At 47.9% G+C, this 19,927-nt stretch overlaps 10 protein-coding genes across 13 annotated transcripts; 5 read left to right on the forward strand and 5 right to left on the reverse strand.

The window, feature by feature from the left end:
- Positions 1-6: 6 nt before the first annotated feature.
- Positions 7-3,269, reverse strand: E1B28_000369 (uncharacterized protein). Its single transcript, XM_043146184.1, has 3 exons — positions 2,763-3,269; positions 1,261-2,708; positions 7-1,197 (listed from the first exon to the last, which is right to left on the reverse strand). The coding sequence occupies exons 1-3, from the start codon at positions 2,979-2,981 to the stop codon at positions 1,014-1,016; spliced, it is 1,851 nt and encodes a 616-aa protein (XP_043014884.1). The 5' UTR covers positions 2,982-3,269; the 3' UTR covers positions 7-1,013.
- A 1,508-nt stretch (positions 3,270-4,777) lies between these two features.
- E1B28_000370 (uncharacterized protein) lies at positions 4,778-6,208 on the reverse strand (the record flags this gene model as incomplete). The annotated part of the gene is made up of 2 exons (XM_043146185.1): positions 4,778-5,905; positions 5,969-6,208. The coding sequence occupies 2 exons, from the start codon at positions 6,206-6,208 to the stop codon at positions 4,778-4,780; spliced, it is 1,368 nt and encodes a 455-aa protein (XP_043014885.1).
- Positions 6,209-7,185: 977 nt separating this feature from the next.
- Positions 7,186-8,585, reverse strand: E1B28_000371 (uncharacterized protein). Of its 3 annotated transcripts, XM_043146186.1 has the most exons (5): positions 8,358-8,585; positions 8,286-8,302; positions 8,207-8,219; positions 7,666-8,149; positions 7,186-7,595 (listed from the first exon to the last, which is right to left on the reverse strand). In XM_043146186.1, exons 1-5 carry the CDS (start codon positions 8,485-8,487, stop codon positions 7,271-7,273), a joined length of 969 nt encoding a protein of 322 aa, XP_043014886.1. In that variant the 5' UTR covers positions 8,488-8,585; the 3' UTR covers positions 7,186-7,270. The 3 variants fall into 3 exon arrangements, with proteins under 3 accessions (XP_043014886.1, XP_043014887.1, XP_043014888.1); XM_043146187.1 differs by having other exon boundaries at positions 7,186-8,149; XM_043146188.1 differs by having other exon boundaries at positions 8,207-8,302.
- Positions 8,586-9,659: 1,074 nt separating this feature from the next.
- On the reverse strand, positions 9,660-10,920 carry E1B28_000372 (uncharacterized protein; the record flags this gene model as incomplete). The annotated part of the gene is made up of 2 exons (XM_043146189.1): positions 9,660-10,006; positions 10,071-10,920. 2 exons carry the CDS (start codon positions 10,918-10,920, stop codon positions 9,660-9,662), a joined length of 1,197 nt encoding a protein of 398 aa, XP_043014889.1.
- Positions 10,921-11,002: 82 nt separating this feature from the next.
- Positions 11,003-12,843, reverse strand: E1B28_000373 (uncharacterized protein). The gene is made up of 5 exons (XM_043146190.1): positions 12,721-12,843; positions 12,391-12,661; positions 12,009-12,339; positions 11,739-11,957; positions 11,003-11,686 (listed from the first exon to the last, which is right to left on the reverse strand). Exons 3-5 carry the CDS (start codon positions 12,088-12,090, stop codon positions 11,130-11,132), a joined length of 858 nt encoding a protein of 285 aa, XP_043014890.1. The 5' UTR covers positions 12,091-12,339; positions 12,391-12,661; positions 12,721-12,843; the 3' UTR covers positions 11,003-11,129.
- A 57-nt stretch (positions 12,844-12,900) lies between these two features.
- E1B28_000374 (uncharacterized protein) lies at positions 12,901-14,432 on the forward strand. Of its 2 annotated transcripts, XM_043146192.1 has the most exons (3): positions 12,901-12,955; positions 13,005-13,188; positions 13,239-14,432. In XM_043146192.1, exons 2-3 carry the CDS (start codon positions 13,140-13,142, stop codon positions 14,288-14,290), a joined length of 1,101 nt encoding a protein of 366 aa, XP_043014892.1. In that variant the 5' UTR covers positions 12,901-12,955; positions 13,005-13,139; the 3' UTR covers positions 14,291-14,432. The 2 variants fall into 2 exon arrangements, with proteins under 2 accessions (XP_043014892.1, XP_043014891.1); XM_043146191.1 differs by having other exon boundaries at positions 12,901-13,188.
- A 263-nt stretch (positions 14,433-14,695) lies between these two features.
- On the forward strand, positions 14,696-15,031 carry E1B28_000375 (uncharacterized protein; the record flags this gene model as incomplete). The annotated part of the gene is made up of 1 exon (XM_043146193.1): positions 14,696-15,031. One exon carries the CDS (start codon positions 14,696-14,698, stop codon positions 15,029-15,031), a length of 336 nt encoding a protein of 111 aa, XP_043014893.1.
- Positions 15,032-15,495: 464 nt separating this feature from the next.
- On the forward strand, positions 15,496-16,131 carry E1B28_000376 (uncharacterized protein; the record flags this gene model as incomplete). Its single annotated transcript, XM_043146194.1, has 1 exon — positions 15,496-16,131. The coding sequence occupies one exon, from the start codon at positions 15,496-15,498 to the stop codon at positions 16,129-16,131; it is 636 nt and encodes a 211-aa protein (XP_043014894.1).
- Positions 16,132-16,211: 80 nt separating this feature from the next.
- On the forward strand, positions 16,212-16,526 carry E1B28_000377 (uncharacterized protein; the record flags this gene model as incomplete). Its single annotated transcript, XM_043146195.1, has 1 exon — positions 16,212-16,526. The coding sequence occupies one exon, from the start codon at positions 16,212-16,214 to the stop codon at positions 16,524-16,526; it is 315 nt and encodes a 104-aa protein (XP_043014895.1).
- Positions 16,527-17,603: 1,077 nt separating this feature from the next.
- Positions 17,604-19,673, forward strand: E1B28_000378 (uncharacterized protein). Its single transcript, XM_043146196.1, has 2 exons — positions 17,604-17,807; positions 17,860-19,673. Exon 2 carries the CDS (start codon positions 17,860-17,862, stop codon positions 19,567-19,569), a length of 1,710 nt encoding a protein of 569 aa, XP_043014896.1. The 5' UTR covers positions 17,604-17,807; the 3' UTR covers positions 19,570-19,673.
- The last annotated feature ends 254 nt before the right edge of the window (positions 19,674-19,927 follow it).

Consider the following 19,927-nt stretch of genomic DNA (forward strand, 5'->3'; position numbering starts at 1 on the left):
TAAAGTTCGGGACAGCAAATCACAAGGGTGGAGAAAGGGAAGAAAAAAAATAAGGTGGCGCAAAATACTCGAGTCCGTCATTCGAAGGCACCCAAAAACCGCACCTACAAAAAGCTGCTGAAATCTCCGAATACTGTAGTACGTACTGCAAAGCTCCTATGATCCAAAGCTTTACAACAACGAACAACCCCCATGCCAACGGAAAAGTCCCCTTCGACGTTGACTGATTGCTGACCACAGCAACGAAAAAAAAATCAATCACTATGATTGTGGGGCTGGGAATGGATGCGAGGAGGCCCCACTCAAAAGAAGACGTCAACGAATAAAGTGAAGGAAAATGACGTCGAAAATTGTATGGTAGAGGAGGCAGGTACGCTGTGAATGGTGATTGGTGATGGTTGAGGAGTAATTGGGATTCCGCTAAAGGGAGAAGCTTGTCCTTGGGCGCTGTCGAGCTCCACGGGGGTAGGACCAGGGTTCCGGAGGGTCCTCTCTCGGTAGGGTATACCTAGCATAAGCTTTTATACAACCGTGGAGGAAGGAGAGGGGATGCGGATCCTAAGACACTATGGAAGAAGCGAGCAACAGTTTGTAGTTTAAAAAAAAAGAAACCAACAAGGGTGGGAGAAGTAGAAGGGAGATAATAACTGAATAGATAAGGAAGAGGGAAAGGTCGTTAACGGTCATAATTGTAATGTAAAGCTATGTGAAGGATAAGTATTGGTATTGAATGTGGTGTGATGGCAGGAAGAATGTGGATCCAAAACTTCCAAGGTGGGATGAGAGCCTGAATCCAAGACAAAAACAACATATCATACAAAGAAACGTATCGCGAGCGATTTTTTTGCTGAAAGATCGAGAGACCGGTAGGAGAATGGATAGAGTCCGTGGTGTGGCTTGTAGAAAATCCAGGTCCTCGAGAGGCGAACTTGTAAAGACCTATTGACCGAGAGACCACAAAATTCTTCGACAAGAGAGAATTGTCAGCAGCCCACGTCGTTCTCACCTCAAACTCATGTAAGCCCAGCTCTCCTTGGCACAACGATTCTTAACCATTCGCCATCGAACTCTGCTCTTACCCCCACCAAATCAGCATCATATCCAAAGCTGATCCTCCTCTCAAAGTGGCCTCCACCATCAGATTCCCAACTATCAGCTACGACGTGTAAAACTCGACGACGGCGAGTAGCAAGAGTTCTGAAACGAGACATATTTTATCAACACAAGGAGGCTCGGGAAGAAATATTACAGAACACTCACATTCCATCCCTTCTAAATCCCTCTAACCTGACATTCAACTTGTACGCCGTAGGCGTCGTCTCAACCTCAATCCAACACCTCTCCGGTGGAGGAGGTAACGGCGATAAAAATGGCGCGTATGCCGGAGGATTGTTCAACGTAGCAGATGAATTCTGTGAAGAATAGGGGTTCGGGGGTGTACGGGGCAATGGCAATGTGCTGTTAGTCGAAGGTGGCGCACTAAACGAGTTGCTCATCAATGACGGTGCTGGTATCGGCGTTGGAGTCTGGCCATCTCCACTACTCCCGTTGCTGTGAGCGAGTCTACTCGTCGTTCTCTGAGGTGGCAGAACGGGAGGCAAATCGCATGGGTTCACGGATCTTCCAATTGACCGCGGAGAAGGTGTAGAGCGCGGGGGTTGAACAGGAGGTGGATTTCTCCAGACGTTCGTTCTGGAATCGTCTTCAGGGATCTGGTTGTGGTTGCTTTGGCTAGAAGACCGCTGTATCGCATATGCGTGAGCAGTGGAACTACCCGTAGAGGCACTCCTTCCGAGAGTGGACGGTGTTTCTTCGAGTATTACAGGAGGATGACTGAGAGGATGTTTTACAGGCCTCCTCATGGCTGTCATGTAGCTACTACTCGACTCGTCATCGACTAGGTGCGAGAGGGTCGAGGCGACACTGGAATCAGGAGGGTGAGAACTGGAAGAAGATGGGGCACATGGAGATGGGACGGTCTCAGATAATGGCGGCAGTGTCGGTTGTGGAGAAGAAGACGACGAATTAGGTGAGTGGGGGAATGGGGAATCCTTGAAATGAGGGTACTCTGGACTTGACGACGATCCAGCTGAAGGTAGGGAACTAGAGCTTTCGGAAGAGCCTCCACTCGAATGGCTATCCGGCCTTGTCGGAAGAAGCTGAACCCTGGGCAATACATGGTATGGAATCTGGGCCGGTAGTGGCAATGACGCGGATGATGAGCGGTCGGGTTTGCCCAATGTGAGGCACGTGCTAGTACCAAGATACGGGCCAGAATTTGGGACGTAGGGGTTATTTTGGCCAATGATACTTGTTTCTCGTTGACTTCCAGGAGCTCCGTTGATTGCCTGACCTCCAGTGTGGACACCTCCGGAAACTGCATCAGACGAGGTGTGACTAGATCCACATGAACCTGAGCCAGAGTTTGAAGAGGAAGAGTGGGGTGAAGAGGAAGAGTGAGGTAAAGAGTAAGGTCGTGGGTGAGGGAAAACGGGATGTTTTATTGATTCGCCCGTCGGTTTCGAGGGTTCGGAATCCAGAACAGACATGAAGCTGGGTTCAAAGTGAAAATGTTGGGGGGAAGAATGTAACGGATGAGAAGGAATATGTAAAGGGGAGGGAGCCTTGTCGAGCGAATGGTGAGGACTGTGATGATGATTTGACTCTTTTGAATGATGAGGCGAGTGTTGTGATGGCCTTGAATATGGCTGCCGAGGGTCGATCAGGGTGCAAAACACAATGGAAAGTGGTAGAAATCGTACCTTTTCATCCCGTTCTCGTTCTCGTTCGCGTTGCTCTCGTTCTCTCCTCAGTTCCTCCCCTCGTTCTTTGGGCAAATCAAAATAGCCCTGTTTACCCCCCAAGTCTCTGCTATCCCTGGGACTCAAAGGTGATGGTAAGGGTATTTCTCTTGGGCTATGAAAAGAGGCATGTCGTTTGGTGAATGAAGGTAATCGAGCTGGTGGTTGAGGCCGGCTCATCGTTGTTGTGCTTTCCACTCGCAATTGTGGTTGGAGATGGGAAGGCGAGGCTGGAAGGGTGTTTTCTGTCACCGCAGCAATCGAGTATGAGATTATAGGCTCCAGATTGATTAAACTCGCATAGCCAATACTGGTTGTGCCTGGGTAAGATGGCTCGGCGTCGAGTTTCGAGTTTCGAGTGCCGTATGAATGAAATGAAAAGTGAGCTGTTCTAGAGCGAGGATGAGGGACTGCTGGTGGTTGAAAGTGGGTGGGTTGTGGTGGTGGCTGGTGGTGGCTGGTTTGTTGGGTGTTGCTGACTGTGTACACGGGCTTTCTCTAGCCATGGTGTGGGAATTTTGGCCACCTCGATGATGTCATCTCCATATTCATTCGCCAATGCCCGCAACCGCCGTCCGATTTTCGCACACAGACCAGGTCGTACTACAAGTCTCGAGATTCCGAGCCTCAAGCTGGGTCGTCAGAATCCCAGACAACATGTTCTCAGTCGGCTTGCGATGCTAACGAGGGAGCCTCGAGAATCAAGTTTCGTGATCCCGCGTTCACTCAAGGCGTCATCATTCACAAGCAGGGCGGGCGATCAACTCATCGACATTGCTGGCAGCTTTCTGATGATACAGGACAACCTCACGCCCGATCTTCAAGCCTTTACAAGGTTCAGAGGCTCAGACTGCCGAAACAGAAGCGGAATAGGTGCCGTTGGATTTCTGATTTACTTTAAGCTATCGTGAGCGGTGCGGGTATTGACTTGACAGGTTTCGATCTCAACAAGTTGCTCAGCCACAGCTGCAGTACGCCACGCTACTCCGTTCCATGAAGCTCGGAACCCGCCACTGATCACCATCAACTCGCATCTCGAGCACTGCACTCTGATTCGTCTACACTCTCATCGCTCCTCGGGGGAAAGGCGGGGAGAGGTTTGATTTGATTTCTATCTTGAACTTTCGATTCGAAAAGCCATGGACCTACCGCTGACCATACTCCCCAGAGTCCCCACTTTCTGCTTATGTCCGATGGGTCATGATATCACTCTCTATGATATCATATCCCCCCTTGAGTTTCAACCTGGAGGGATTACCTGGAAGCTGAAGCGCCAACTAGCCTAGATTCTGGACTGTAGCATCTTCTACGTGGATTTTGCTTGTAAAAGGCGGTTCAGTCCCCTCCTTTCGAAGACTTCCCACACGTTTTCGATCCACTGTCCAGGCCCATAGACAAAGTTCCTTTCCTAGATGCAATCTAGACCGTGCCCTAGTTTCACGCCACGCTATCTGTATTCCCGCCATATCATGCGGCGTGGCCAGCAGGAAACTTTCCCCGAATTCGATCGTGAACGGTAGTCAGTATGCGAATGGCCCAGTCTAGTAGAGGGCTGGTTATATTGGCCCGCCATTCCTGCGATAAGTCACTGACCGAGCGGAGAGCCTAACTTGGATCGTCAGCAACATACTCATTGCCCGCAAAACACAACCAGCTAAAGATAGGAAGGAGGGATTCGCAAATAGAAGATATTGAATATTCAAAAGTAAGGCTATCTATTACAAACATATTTTACGGATTATACAACATCCAGTGAGGGAAAGCGACATCGGGGGGCGAAATCCATCCCGTATGAGCCAGCTCTATGAGATGAAGTAAGACTAAACCTATTGAAATAAAATATAACCCTAGCAACGTTTAAGCCAGTACCCGCCGCAGGTAGATTTTTTCAGTTCTTTGTGATAATTCCACCGCAAGACATTACCAAGAAAGAAAAAAAAGTTTTTCGCAAGTACCTTTCAACATCCCTTCCATCATCACGGAGTGATAGGGACTACGGTTCCCGCAGTCTGGTCTCTCACGCCTTTCAAGAACTTGACCAAGTCTGTTCCACCGGTACCTTTCGTCGCCTTTTCCTCCTGCGGATTCAGCAAACGATCTCTAGCCCTCCTTGCCGGGCCCAAGATGTAAAGCGACGCAATGATCATATGCGAATCTCTAAACTCCTTCAACGCCTTCACAGACTTGTTATACGCCTCCGCCAACTCCTTCCCCTTCTCCCCATCCTGTCTCTCCAAAACCCACGGTCGCAAAGGTCGACTGTTCGAAGACAGGTGGTCCAAGAACAATCTATGATTCCGTGGCATGTACTTCTGCATCTTGGCCATGAAAGTCGATGTCCGTGTATCCCCCACTCCCAAAAACACATCCAAAGCATAAATGAGTGAACTCTGGCCTGCGCTAGCTCCAGACAACTCTTTTGTTACATCGGAATTGAGCAGATCTGGATATTCCTCGATGCCCTGGAACACCCATTTACGCTCCACGTGAGTCGCATCCTCGCCTCTAAAGAACGGGCGAACGTCGTTATAGTACCGCTCGGGATCGCAACCCTTCCGGCAGTCCATCAAAAGTCCTTTAAGCTCGCCGATGACAACTGAAAGGCGGCTGAGAAGGTTCGTGATACGAGTGACAGCGATGGTGTCATTCACGAAAATTTCGTCCATGGCGCAGCGCATGATGTCTAGGGCCTCGACACCACGAAGTTCGATTCTTGCCGATGTAAGGTAGAAGAATTCCTCATCCCCAAGCCCCGTGAACAGGGACTGGCAACGAATGTTTTCGGAAAGTAGTTTTGCGCACGAACAGACGGTGAAGGTAGAGAATTCATTTGAATTAGGGCATGAACAGGAGGAGGGTTGTTCGAGGTTGGGGGCATTCCAGTTGTAAAGAACACAATCGGCATATGTCACGACAGGTGGCATACCGATAGCTTTCGATACTTGAAGAACGGGAATTGAGATGGATTTTGGAATCAAGACAGGCTCGGTGGGAGGGAGCGTCTGGATATAAAAGGAAAGAAGGAACGCGAGAACGAGGTGTGCCCTGCGCGAGACCGCAGGACTCTCGTCCTTCAGAAGGGGATCAGTAGCAAGCAATGGCATCTATATTCATACGTGACTTCGTTGAGCAACTAGCTATACAGATATAGAGCATGAGGATCTTACCTTGCACGCTGAAGCCCGCCATCGAGCGGATTGTGCTGCTTCCTCACTGGTTAAACCCACTTTGTCGCCAGGTGCAAGCCGTTTCTTGATAGCTTCGTCTAGTAAGAACTCCCATGCGAACCAGCCACTCGGAAGTCGTTGAAGAGGTACCTCCGCAGGTAGGAAACCCGTTCTGGTATCTACGTCAAAAACAGCAGGTTGAAGAACCGCGGCTTTCGATTTTTCGTCGTATGTGGCCATTGAACCAGGTTTTACCAGGAAAAGTGAAAGTGAGAGATGCTTGTTGCACCAACAAAGGAAGTCTTTTTATGCTCCGGCAGTCCATGATTTTCTTGATTCTTTTTCTTTGGGAGACCGAGACTACTAACGGAATAGTTCTAGCCATTGTCAGTTCGGAGCGCCAGGAATGAATTAGATTTCCGAGGGATGACGCTATGAACACGATACTGAGCCATTCGTAATTCAGGGACATTCAAAATTAAACGCTCACATTACCGCAAACGGTGCGCGATTGACGTCCTCCGTACTCGCACGAGACTTGGACACCTCACAAAGAGTGCATCGCATGATGAAAGGATACCAGGGTTAACGTTTTTCTTTGTTTTCGTCCACCGTTGATCCCTCGGATTCGAACAAATCTAAACATTGAGGCCACACTGCATAATACCAGCAAGTAATGCATCAGCAATACCTCTACTTGTCGGTAAAAAAGCTACTGACCGAAAATCCGGCTTTGAAGCGGAGTTTTTGATGCAGACAAAAAACGACGTCGGCGCTATGCTTCCGGGGCAGTATACGCCAATGTCCTTCCAAGAAATGAAATGGTACCAAAATTTTGCCCCGAGATCAGATATTTGGCATCGGAGGGTTTGAGGCGTTCCTGCACCCGCGGCCGCTGAGCCTCCGAGAGTACTTAGAAACAAAACCGTGCTCATGTCGACGCGTCAAAATCTTGCGTGATGGCCATATGGATGTTTTCTGAGCATCTACAAATTCCGGCAGTTGAAAAGCACGCAGACTCAGTCTGGACACAAACTCTGCGCGTTATGCATCCGCAAAATCAGCGGAAAACTGAATCGATTGTTGTGGTTGCGGTTAGTGACGCGTCTTTTTTGGTGTTGGTAGTGGCCGTGTTCACCGGTTCGTGACCATCCGAGGACATTCCCGATCCTGATTAACATCCGGGAGCAGGGTAAGGGTCAAAAAGCTAAAAAAATGTGAAGACGAAGATTTGCATTGCTTGTTTAATAATCACCGAATACATTTGTTCGCTTTTCCGTATTCTTGTCAATCACGTCATCCTCAAACCCTCAATACTCTCTTGATAAAGTCGTAATACTTATCCATCGGGTTGTTGGTCTCACGGTCGTAGAGGTGGTTCAGTCCCTCGATTTCGTCGTACTCGTAATCCACGTTCGCCCCGTTCTTCTTCAACCGTTCTAGTGCGGCCGCCACATCTCGAGACTGTTGAACGGGGACTTTATCGTCAATAGTTCCATGCACGATGTATATGGGAGGTACAGGGTACTTGTTTGGGGACTCCTTTAGGAAATCGAGAGCTGGCGCAACAGAAAATGCTGAGGGGGGGATGTTGGTACCACCCAGGAGCAGTTGTGGGAGGAGGGCCCTGTGATGAAAACGTAAAGGTCATGATTTACCTGAACAAGGAGCACGAAAAGTAGCACGAAACCACGTACTCTTGCACCATGTAATGATACAGCGTCGAACGACGCTCTCCCAAATAGGAAGCCGCAATCCTACTCTCTTTACTGTCCGGATTAATGAACGGCTCAACATCTTCTCTCGGGATGACTTTTTCCATGTAGGATACGGGATGTTGTTTCGTTGACCAGAATGGATCCAGCATATCGGTTATCGGATAGAGCGCGGCGATTCCCTGAACTTTTGGAGGCCTGGGTAGTCCGCATTCATCGAACCCAATCCCCATTCCGCACAAAAGGGCAAGCCATCCTCCAGCAGACCCTCCAGAGACGACAACTCGAGATGGATCAGCACGCCCCTCAACGGCTTCAAGAAAAGCCGAGGATTGAATGTATGTCATTGCAGAAGCGCAATCGGACAAGACGGCTGGGAAGCGGAATTGCGGTGCCAGTCGATAGTCGGCAGAAACAAGGCAGATCTTGTGTTTGTCGGCAGATTCAAATTGATGAGGTCCTAAAACTGAAAAACTTTCAGCCTCTCTGGGCGGGTAGTCAAACCCGGAAGTGATTTGCGTACCGGTCCTGGATCCCTGTGAAATTTCAAACACCAATTTTCTCAGTCGTGCATTATCGAATGGGGGCTTTCATGAATTCACCTGCAGCAAGCCGCCACCTTCGCGAGTAGTTGAGAATCGTATGCCAACTAACAGACAATAGTTCGAGCGCACCGTGCCAGAAAAGTACAATGGGGGCTGGCTTCTCCTTTGTTGCTGCCATAGGCAGATACACATCCATGTAGATGTCAATCCCTTCAGCCTGCTTGAAAAGAATCTTGATAGGTTGCTTCTTGTCCGTCATATTTGTTGGATAGGTATGGAAGGAGTGAGCTGAGAGGGAAACGCTTTATAAAGACGGTTGTCGCGGAAAGGCATGGTGGTCAGGAGGGTAGATAACCGTGCGAGTAATCTTTCCGGTTTCGGGAAATCTCATCAAAACTGTACTAACATCGGCCGTCATTAGAATTCTTGTCGGATAGAAAAATTAAAGATTCATTGTAGGAAATGGCCGAGCTCAAAGAAATCCGAAGATACTTGATATAACTTGAAGGGTATCGAAGAAACACTCGGATATCTAGCATATTACTCGCAAAGGAACCATTTTTTGACTGTTGACCACCATTGAACTCGGAAAAGCCTTTGGGCACCTAGTAGAACGATTTCAATTCGCCGAATCGCACCATATAACAGAACTTACCCAAGGATACCGACAACCAGGGCAGGATCATACCGATCCAGAGAACCTGAAATTGGCAAACTGGGTAATAGGGACATTCGATCGGTAACGGTATTCGATCCCATCAAAAAGGAACCAAAAGTGCAGATAATACTATTCTGTTTAGGGATATGCAACATTTTCGAGTACCACTTCCACACACCACTTACCGTATCAAAAATTTGACTTGAGTATTTTAATAGTGCTCAAAACGTTAACCTGAATTTATGAGGATTTTAGGATAGCTGTAAGAAGCCTCGGAGAGTGTCCGAGGGTGATTCGAGAAGTGCAAAGCGTTTTGTCACGTATCGTCACGTCCGGCAAGACTTCGGCAAGTAGCAAAGCTCGCGCCAGTCGATTTGGGACCTCTGATGTATCGTTTGGCTTATTCCACACTACCGTTCACTCCCCTGCCTCTGAAACCTTGTATTTAATGCGAGTGTTTTCGTTTACACTTAACTACGTATCTAAAATTTTGAGATATATTCCGGAATGTACCGTTCCTGGGCTGTCACGCTGTAATCACGACCAGATCTGAGCTATATTTTAAATTTCATTTCATATCCTTTGTCTTTCAGTGGCTACAACTGTACATACAAGCTCATGTGTAGTCTACGGATCCTACAAAAAATTGCCGAGCCCACAAATAAACGGGAAGACCAAGTTTTATCCAATTTTGCATATCCTTGTCATTTGCACATCGGAAACCAGAATAGTAGATAAAAGTGAAAATACGGAGCATATTACTCGCGAAGGAACTATCTTATACTCGTATTTTCATGCGCACGTCTGCCACTGTCGTTTATCACCCATAAACCCTGCTCTCCCTTCAGATTGGGGAAAATTTCCGATGAACGAATAAGGTCGCGCAGTGGATGCCACGTCGCAGGAACGCTCGAGCCGAAGGGCGGCTTTAATATTTTGATTTCGATTTCTTCGACAGTGCTAGGTGTTCTCATCGTCTTTAGAAGAGTACGGGTATGATAATAGCCGATGAAATTCTTGTAGTGGCTAGTCTCAAAAGGCCGATTGACATCGTAGGTGCAGAAGGCGAGCCGTCTAAGAGACGTAAAGTGGTACAATACTTGCGTTGAAATCAAATCTCCTGCAACGGGTTGTCGAGTACTAAGAGATCATTGATCGCTACTAATAGAGATGGCACGACTTACTCAGACACAAGGCGCTATTCATTGCCCTTTCGTCGTCGATCGAGGATGGTGTACTGATGGTGAGCTGGGTGACTTGTGGACCAAGTAATGACAGAAAACCTTTGATTGCCTCGTATGAATTAGGATCGCTATGGTCTTGCCACCCGAGCGTCAATGACCGCAAGCCCGACCAATCAAATGCCGGTCCTGACAGGAGAATCAACAGACTAGGTAAGGTGTTGACGGGACATATGTCGAGGTGGGATAACCGCTTTGCGCACTGAGAAAGAGAAAGACGGGCCATTCGTTCTTCAAAGTTTGGACGTTCCAGCCAGGTCATCGAGTACAAGGACAACGATGTCAGGTTGGCCATTCCCATTACCAAAAATACGAGTTTTTCTGGTGACATGGACAAGTCGATGCGGTGCATGACGAGTTTCTCGACTGCAGGAAAGCTGTTCAATATCTTCCGGGAATGCTCTTCGTTCCAAGCATACGACTCGATATAAAGATCCCTAATACATCTCCCTCCCACTTTGAACATGTCCATGAGCTGTTCAAACTTCTCTGCCATGATCGTTTCCTCAAAAGCAAGCAATCCTTCCGAAAACGAGCGGATTTCCCAACCATACAGATGTATGGAACTCGCAAGTTCCCGAAGATATGGATATAATGTGTACTTCTGAATCAACAGCTGGACCTTTTCTTCCTTGCCGATGGATACATGCGAATGCAACAGCGATTGAGCTGGTCTACACCAGGCACGAGATATGAGGGAGAAGTTTGAAAGATCAGTGCGAGTTGCGGAGTCCCGGATCTCATCAAGGATTTGACCAATTACTTCAGGCGGTAATCCTGGCAAGTAAGGCATTGACGAGACAGCAAATGGAAAAGCAGATCATAGTTGCCCATGGTCCACGAAAAAATTTGCACGATCAGGATCAGAGATAAGATTGACCGTATTTATATTGATAATCATTGATAAGATCAACACTACGATGAAAAGAACGAACGACCGAAAACGAAAATGAGTGAAATATAACTGAAGGTGTGAGAGATTATCGAAAGCACGTTAGAAAATCAAGGACCGATATCGTCCTCGTGAACAATAGACAATCGTGTCGGCCGGGTGGGAACGGCAAGACTTGAATCGGCGTAAATGTGTCTCTCTGTAGAATAATTCGACCCCGAGAGAGAAGGGAATTTTGTGCCAAATGGATTTCCAAGAGAATGAGTTCTTCCCGTTCTATGGCTGCGGAGACTCCCAGGTTTTGAGCTACGATGACTGGGCTGAGAGTACATACTCGCACTTTCTGCGATACTGACCATGCTAGGGCTGGGGGGGCGATACTCCGTTGAAGACGAGGAGTCAGTAAAATCTGACCGGTACGTTGTCATACTACTCTGACTATTTGAACGTGTAATCCGCTTCGCTTTTTGAACGCTCTGAGGTAGTGGTGTGTCGGGACTGGGGGGACGATACTCCGTTGAAAGCGAAGAGTCCGAACCATCCGACCAGTACGTGGTCGAACTCCGCTGACTATTTGAACGTGCGGCCCACTTTGCTATTTCAACGTTCTGAGATGACGGAGAGTGTACTACATTGAAGGTTGACTTTTCATGCGGACTGATGGGAGCTGGTACTAGAGTTGAGCGTTCAGAAATTTATTATCGAAAAGTTTGACAAACCTGAATACCACTCAGAACGTCTTCCGATAACCATACCACTCTTCCGACGTCGTTTGACATGCCAGCACCAAAAAGCCGTAGAAAATATTACAAGGACGGGCAGCACGACGCCAAGCACGATTAGAGTGGTAGTCATCGTTGTATCCACGCTGGACTGGATTTTCGAGTCATCTTTCTCCGTCGAAGTCGTTGGGATAGCACTGGGGGATGACACAAGTCCTGTACGCGACGTGAGTATGAATATGGGACTGGCAAGCGCGAAAAACTCACCAGGTGTTACAGTAACGGTGAAAGTTTCCAGGAAAGAAGGGGGAAAGGTGGAAGAGGGTGTATGAGAAGTTTCGCTAGCCATCACAGTTGTGGGGCTGGAGGGGAAAGTCTGCTATCAAGGATAGTCTGACGGTCTTAAGCTATGTGCAGCCGTTGAGATGCCATGAAGGGAAGTAGTCACCGTAGGATACAAATGGTTAGGGACCCGGTCGAAATGATGGCATTAAATTAACCTCGCATCTTGTCTTTAGCCTTCTCCAGTGCGATTCCCCGCAAATTTAACTCCAAAAGACCGAAATGGTCTATATTGATAGCGTACGAGTCGAGGAAGCTGTGTTTCATAAACATGGGCGCATCGAATTCGATGAAGGATTCTACCCACCTGACATGGAATGTACAAATTTAAACGCCATATTCATCTAGACAACCCTAGTGCCTGCGGGTGCGGTCATGGGGATGAAGTGACATCCACTACATCCTCGAAGGAGTATTCCCAGTCCAAGACATGTTGCTGCGATGCCTCGTAGCAACAGTCAACTAAAAGTGGCGTTCTAGCTGATGGTCACCCTGGTGGCACCTGATCACATCTTTTTTTTCATAATACTGGACTAACGGATGTTGATTATAGAGGAAGAACACCTGGCTCAGAAAGGCTGTCAAAACGGGATGAACGCTGGTTGAAACTTGTAAAATTATAGCTGCTAATGGTCACCTTTGCCAAGCTAAGTGCATCGTTCTGACCCCTAGGCCGTTACGGTAATTTATTCTCGTCCATGCTGCGATGAATTGTGTATTGACGGAAGAGTCGATTGTACGATGTAACAGTGTGGGAGTGAGCCTGGGTGACGGAAGGTCGGAATCTTTTAGAGATAAGATGGTGAATACTGATTAGATAACAGAACCATGGTGTCTGTAATACTACTAAACGTTTGAACGTTCGTTCCAGCGTACGTGCATTCGTATTATCACTCATTCCATCTCACGACGACGATGCAGCACGATGTATGGACTTCGTTTGTTGAGAATGTCCAAGGCCGGACCACCCCCACTCAACTCTCCCCCACTGGGCCGTCGACTTTAGCCAGCTCCAGAGCAGGCTCTTTTACCGCAAAACCACCCCCTCCCATCAGGATGCATGTCAAACGAGTGACCCTAACTTCGAAAAAGAATTGGTGGATGGGTGAGTGGGACAAGTTTCGCGTACTTTCTGACTTGACGATTAGATGATAGTTGAGATGGACGAGGAAGAGAACAAGAACGCAAATTCAATACAGGAAGAAACAGTGGTCGATCCGTTATATTCATATCATTTACCTGAGTATCGGCCTTCGTCAGAGCCCTCGAAGCCCACGCCACCCCCTTCACCTCCAGTCTACAACCCGCCTCGCCATCCAACATCCATTTTTTCTTTTCCTACTCCGACTTCATACTCTGCACCTCCAAATCCAACAGCAAATCTAGCACCATGTGCCAACGGGTCTGCGTCCGAATTATTCAAGTGCATCGTGAAGAAGCCTGATGTTGTGCAGCTGGAGATCAATGGCGAGATGCAGTCAAATTCCTCCGATGTCACTGTGCAATTCCTCGCTGAGCTTCGCGCCTATACCACCATCAGTCGGCATCGAAATATCTGCGCTTTCCTGGGATCCCTCGAAAATGTCGGTATGGTCCTCGAGTACATCGATGGCAGGACCTTATACGACGTCATTGTCGAATCAGAAACCAAAAAATTGTCGAAGGCCAAAAAGATTGACTATCACAATCAACTTCTCGATGGCTTGACGCATCTCCATTCCTTCGGTCTCAGTCATGGTGATTTGTCGTTGTTGAACATTCAGGTCACCTTTAGCTCTGACACGATCAAACTCTTGGACTTTGGTCGTTCTGTGTCAGCGAGTTCGAAATACACTTCACCAGATGAAGCGCCGATAGATCCTTTCCCAACCCTTGCCGCTCGAAAATCTTTAGCATGCCCTATTCCGTCCACCCAAACGGAACAAATACACCCTGGGACGAGACCCTTTTGCGCGCCGGAGATACTGAGAGGGGAATGCCAGGACGCGTTATTGGCCGACGCGTATAGTTTTGGTGTTATTCTAGTGTGTCTAGATAGGGGAACGAGCGTCGACATGCGACCCTGGGAGCAGAGAAAGGACATGTTACCGAACGACCTCTTTGTCGGATGCGAACTTTTCGAAGGGAGAGCTAGAGAATACCTGAAGAAGTGGAATGCACCAAGGAGAAGGCTGTCGAAGGAGGATATGATTACATCTTCATTGTGATGTGGGTTCTACTCTTTATTCATGGGTTTGGACTAGGAGCAATTACTGTTATTCGTGGCATTTGTATATTAGATTCATGATCCGTTGTAACCATTTATATCTCATAATGTAGATACCACCAGTCTAGTTTTCTTATCACTCAGCGGGGTGCAGTAAGGTGCAGCTGCTAGTGTTTATTTTATTATCGAAGCCTATTCAATGTTGGATAGGCCACAAGGTTCGTTGGCATGTCGGTCCAAATCCCAGACTGATCAGGCATTCCTTTGAAGAAATTAAAGGAGCGTTCTTTCCCACATCAGGTTCGGACTTTGGTCCGAATAGGGACGCGACGCGTGGTTGACTCTTTCTTTGAACCGTCACCGTCGAAACTCTCAAGAGTTTTCAAAAGCTTCCAACTCTTCTACAATGGTCGACAAAATAACTGATAGCTTCACGCGAAGTACTCCCTTATGCACCCATTGTAAACGCGAATTCACGGCTGACATTACGCCACAACCACTTCCACCACATATGCTCCATGCAGATTACCACCTTTCGGATGTAGAAATTATTCAAAACGGTGCCATATTGGCGGAAGAGAAAGAAGTTCTGCGCCAATATAATGAGGTTTTGGAAAGACTTCAGACCAGTGTTGCACCGACCCCGGGTCAGACCCTGGGTCGGGGGTCGGGAAGATTTTTGAAAATGCCCGACCCCTCCCGACCCCACCAGCTGGAGGGGTCGGCGCCAAAAGTCGTGTAGAAAAATCTGGTATCATCTACGGCTATCGTGACATGTAGGAGTAAGTAAGAATAATTCAAGAAAGTATTTCTATGTTGTCTGAGTTGGCGCTATCATTGCTGTGAGCAGTCTCTGCAGTGTTGTCGTCGTAAGCCTTCAGCTCGTCGTCTACAGTACGCTTTCCAACCACCTCATGCATCCATAATGTCCTACCCCACGCACTTTTTGGTTCCTCACGTTCCTTTTCCCAATCAAAGATGTCCCGGTCTATGAACAGGAGATCCTGCACAGATTTTTTGGGGGGTATGTACGGACAAAAAAAGAATTACGCCATCATCGCCGACCCCCAAAAAATCGGCCGACCCCAAGGCTGGTGGCCGACCCGACCCCTACCTTACCCCCGACCCCAGGGGTAGGGTCGCGTCTCCGACCCTACCCGTGCAACACTGCTTCAGACGGAGAGGGCCGCGCTTCACCGAACAGTTATGGAGCGTCATTGGGCTATGTCGGCCCTTCGCCGTTTCCCCAACGAGATTCTTTCTGAAATATTCTCTTTCTGTGTTGGAGGTCACTCATCTCTATCTGTGGGTCCCGGGAAAGCGATCTCGACCATCTCATTGGACATTTCGCAAACCTGCTCACGCTGGCGGAGGGTCATAACTGCTCTTCCAAGATTATGGTCTTCTTTCCATGTCAATCTCCAGAACATACCGGATTATGTTGACCCTCTCATCGAGTTATATATTGCCAGGTCTGGGGAGCACGATCTGGTCATAGAGTTCTCCCTCGAAGACGAGGTTGCCCCCTGCTGGGACAGACGCGAGTTAGAAGAAAATCTCGGAAAATGTGGCATCGCTGCTGCAGACTTGCTAGTCAAATACATATCCCGTTGTGGCGAGTTAGACTTGTCCGGAATCTACTGGTGTTTGGCCAATGCTATCTTTGCCAATGTCGAGGAACCATCCTTTCCTCGCCTGCACACTCTCACCACCCCATTCGACTCTCAAGATCCCATAGCCCTCAACTTTGATGACATGCCCCTCAGCTCACGAAAGCGGTTGTGGTTGTACCTTCGTGGACGGATCCCACTTTCCTTCCGCTGTCTCAGCTCGCTCATTTAGTCCTCAGTGAAGTTACCTCCGTTCTGAGCCTCAGAACTGTTTTGAGGAACAGCCCAAAAATCGAGTACCTTTCTATTACTATGGACGGGAACCGAACAAATGTGTTCCCATCATCCCTGGCTCCGGTCACAACCACTTCCCTTCGAAGGCTTCACATAAAAGGGAACCTAGAAACGGAAGTCTTTCCGTTACTTTCCCACCTCAGATTACCCTCTCTTATATCACTTGAGATAAGTGGCTCTTCAACGGCCGATTCTCAACATGATCTACCTATCCTCATGCAAACTCAAGCAACTTACATTACAATTTCCGGTTTACGACCTTCCCTCCCTCCTGAAAATTCTAGAGTCAACTTCCTACCTCACTTGCCTCCACCTCAGGTTGACCATGACTAACCCCGTACCGGATATCGTCGAATTCCTTTCCCGGTTGACGACTTCACAATCGAATACTGGAGCCTCTATACTGCCAGAGTTGGTGAGACTCTCGATTGATGCTGAAGACGTTCTCACACGGCACACTGAAGTTGCGGATTGCCTATTGAAAATGCTGGAATCCAGGTTGACAGGACTCAATGATCCCTGCAGAACGGCCTTCCTAACCTTTTATCACCCGAGCTTTTCGAGGAGCTTCCTCCATGATTGCACAAAAGAGTGTCATCGCTATGTTGACCTAGATTTTGTTTGGAGAGTAAAAGATTTGGGGAAGGTCGGGTTGAAGTGTATTGTTGTTACCTTCCTAGGTGGCCATAGGAGTTATACATATGTGTTTTAATATACCTTTCTGTTGATAATTCTCTAATTAAGTACTCGGGTATTGGCTTGGACATCGTGCGAAAATGTACTCACTCTAATTTCGGATGTTTTTGGTACATACTTTTCGGCTAATTTGGGCGGGTTTTCGGTACATATGGATCGGGTAGAGAAAATTTGGTCCATTTATGTACATAACTGATACAGCTTCACAGGACCCCTGGCAATAGGGCCAGATGCCTGAGCCCCATCCGGATAAATCAGGCCAAAATTTCGCCAATCCCTGAGCCAGTTTTCCGGATAAAAACATGGGATCCCGCCTATGCCTGAGCCCGTCCGGATAAAGTTAAGGCGACCAGCCTGTGATGCCGGTAGACCTCCAACCAGCAATCGCGTTACAGCATCTATTTATCGGTAGACTCGCGTGTACTGTAGGGCAGTTGGCTCTGTCCAGCTCCGTACGGAGATACAAACCTTTTTGTTCATATTTACAAAAAAATTATATTATATAAGTAGATGCCTAAGCCGCTGGTCCGGATAAAGACAAGGCCTGGACGATGCCTGAGGTGGCTTCCGGATAGCGATTTCCTTTTTGGGATCCGGATAGAAGTTGGGGGGTCCGGACTCAGGCATTTTAGGGCATTAACAGGGGTCCTGCCTACACTAAGGACCTGATTATTTTACTAATTTTTCGAAAAAATCAAAATGGTCCAGTCGTGCCAGGACAACCCTGGCGACTCAATATTATGTACATACGGATCGGGACTTGGCTACCACACCAGGGACTCAATTTGGGTGGTTTTAGGTACACGAGGATCGGAGTGTCAGCCCCGGATAGGACAGTCCAGGGATTTGTCGCTTCCAGTACAGTACTCGAGTATGTCCACGTCACAACACGTTCGTTAAACTATCTGGTTGAACACGGTACGCGTGCACACTAGAAAATGTTCGGAGATTCTTATTTTCTCTGCTTTAGATGTTAAACAGCTGTCCCGCTTATGGAACTCCCATCTCACTGAAACAACAGCCATTTAATCCTGCCTTGACAACTGTGCTCGATTTCTATTCGACTACTAACGAACCGCCTTCTTCAGTCGATTCTCGGGTCGTCAGGGAGGAAATCACGCGACTTCAAGCAGGAATAGCTACTGTTGATGAAGGAATCGCAAAAATCAAACGGCTTCAAACCCGTTTAGAAGAGCTCATTCAGGAAAAACGGAGGATGGAAAACCAGCTTCAGTCATTTAGGCCTTTGACTCACCCAATCCGACGGCTTCCAAATGAAGCTTTGACACGAATTTTTCGTTTTTGCGTCGAGGTTGAGGGACCTAAAGATGTTTGGGCGTATACAAATCCTAACGACCTTTCAGAGGTGGATATGGTCGACCTCAAATCCAGACACGCGTCACAATATCCTGGGTCTCTGAACACACGAAATTCCCCTTGGAAGGTGGGGCAGGTGTGCAAGAGATGGAGATCTTTGGTGTCTTCACTACCTCAGCTCTGGACTTATATTGATCTCAACTGGGACTCCATCGCGGAGATCCATCCAAATGTTGCAAGCTTTCTAGCTCTGCAATTACAAAGAAGCGAGGGGAAGCTCCTCTCCGTTTCTCTTTTCAGCTACTCGAATGACGGTACTCCGAGGTCATTCAATGACACACTCATGAAGATGGTTTGTGCTTCGTCAAACCGATGGCTGGAGGCTTCGATTAGAGTTGATGCAATAGGTCTTCTACTACTGTCTCCATTTCGAGGAACTTTTTCGAAACTCGAATCACTCCATCTCCACCTCCTGTCTTCCGGAAATGGTTGGCCTGGTCTCGATGACCAATCGCAAAAATCACTTTTTAACGTCTTTGATATTACACCTGCGTTAAACCAACTTGTGCTTTCAGGGGATTTTGTACCACTCTTGAACATACCTGTTCAATTTCCGTGGCTCCAGATCACCACTTATATTTCAAGGGATTATGGGGCATGGTATAGGGACTATGACGATCATTTCAATTTACTGCCAAAGATGACCAACTTGGAGAAGTGTTTCCTGGACCTGGCAGTCCCAGACGACCCGGATCCTTCTCTCCCTGAAACCCCTCACCTGATCTTTCCCAATCTGCGCACTCTGGTACTCCGTAACGCTCACGTCGAAGGCCGGTCTGCATTCGAACCCGTGTTGAAGTGGCTTACACTTCCAGCATTGAAAAAGTTGCGGCTTACCAAAAATTTTGATACCCCAAAATCCCTTCTCGCGTTCATGACACGGTCATCCTGTTCGCTCTTGGAACTCTCCATACTTGATCACCACATCTCTGACCCCGTTGTGACCCGTATTCTAAAGGCAGATTGTTTCCGCGGGCTGGAGAGGCTGGAATTAGGTGGTGTCACGGACGCAATTCTTCAGTGTCTTCGCATTAGAGGTGGAGCAGGCCTTCTGGTCAGCCTTCGCTGCCTCGTCCTCTGTGGCACCAAAAGATGGTCGAGTCGGGTCTTGCTGCATGTTGTCCGGTCCCGTAATCATGTCGTCGGACCGCATATGCAACCCCTTCGGGACCTCGTCCTCCAAAATGTTGTTTCAGAGGGTGAAAACGCGATAGAAGATCCGGAGATTATGAAGGGATTACAGGCAGTTTGTCAAGTGAAGGTCAGGTGGATTTCAGAAGTGAAGAGTCGCTATTGGTTTTGATTATTGAACTCTTTTGTGATCTATGGTCGCTCGTTAAAATATTTCGTTACCTACAAGTACTGTCAGCTTACCCGCAGATAGAACGATATCAGTTCAACTTGAGACGTTGACTTTCCACTTGCTGAGGTGTGTGCATTCACAGGCACAGGCATTCACGGGCATCGAGTGCGCTTATTCCAGATACAACTGTGGCCGGCAGCATAACTTGTATCGTAAATTGATTCAAGGATGTAAGTACTTATATTCATCAACTTAATAGCACATGTTCGTGCAAGAGCCTAGCAAAGAAGCATGATTACCTTTTTCGTAGGATACAGATTAGGTCGGTTGATGAGCTGAAGTTGGAACCCTCCCCAAC

Source organism: Marasmius oreades, chromosome 1 (assembly GCF_018924745.1).
Source record: "Marasmius oreades isolate 03SP1 chromosome 1, whole genome shotgun sequence".
Lineage (NCBI taxonomy): Eukaryota > Fungi > Basidiomycota > Agaricomycetes > Agaricales > Marasmiaceae > Marasmius > Marasmius oreades.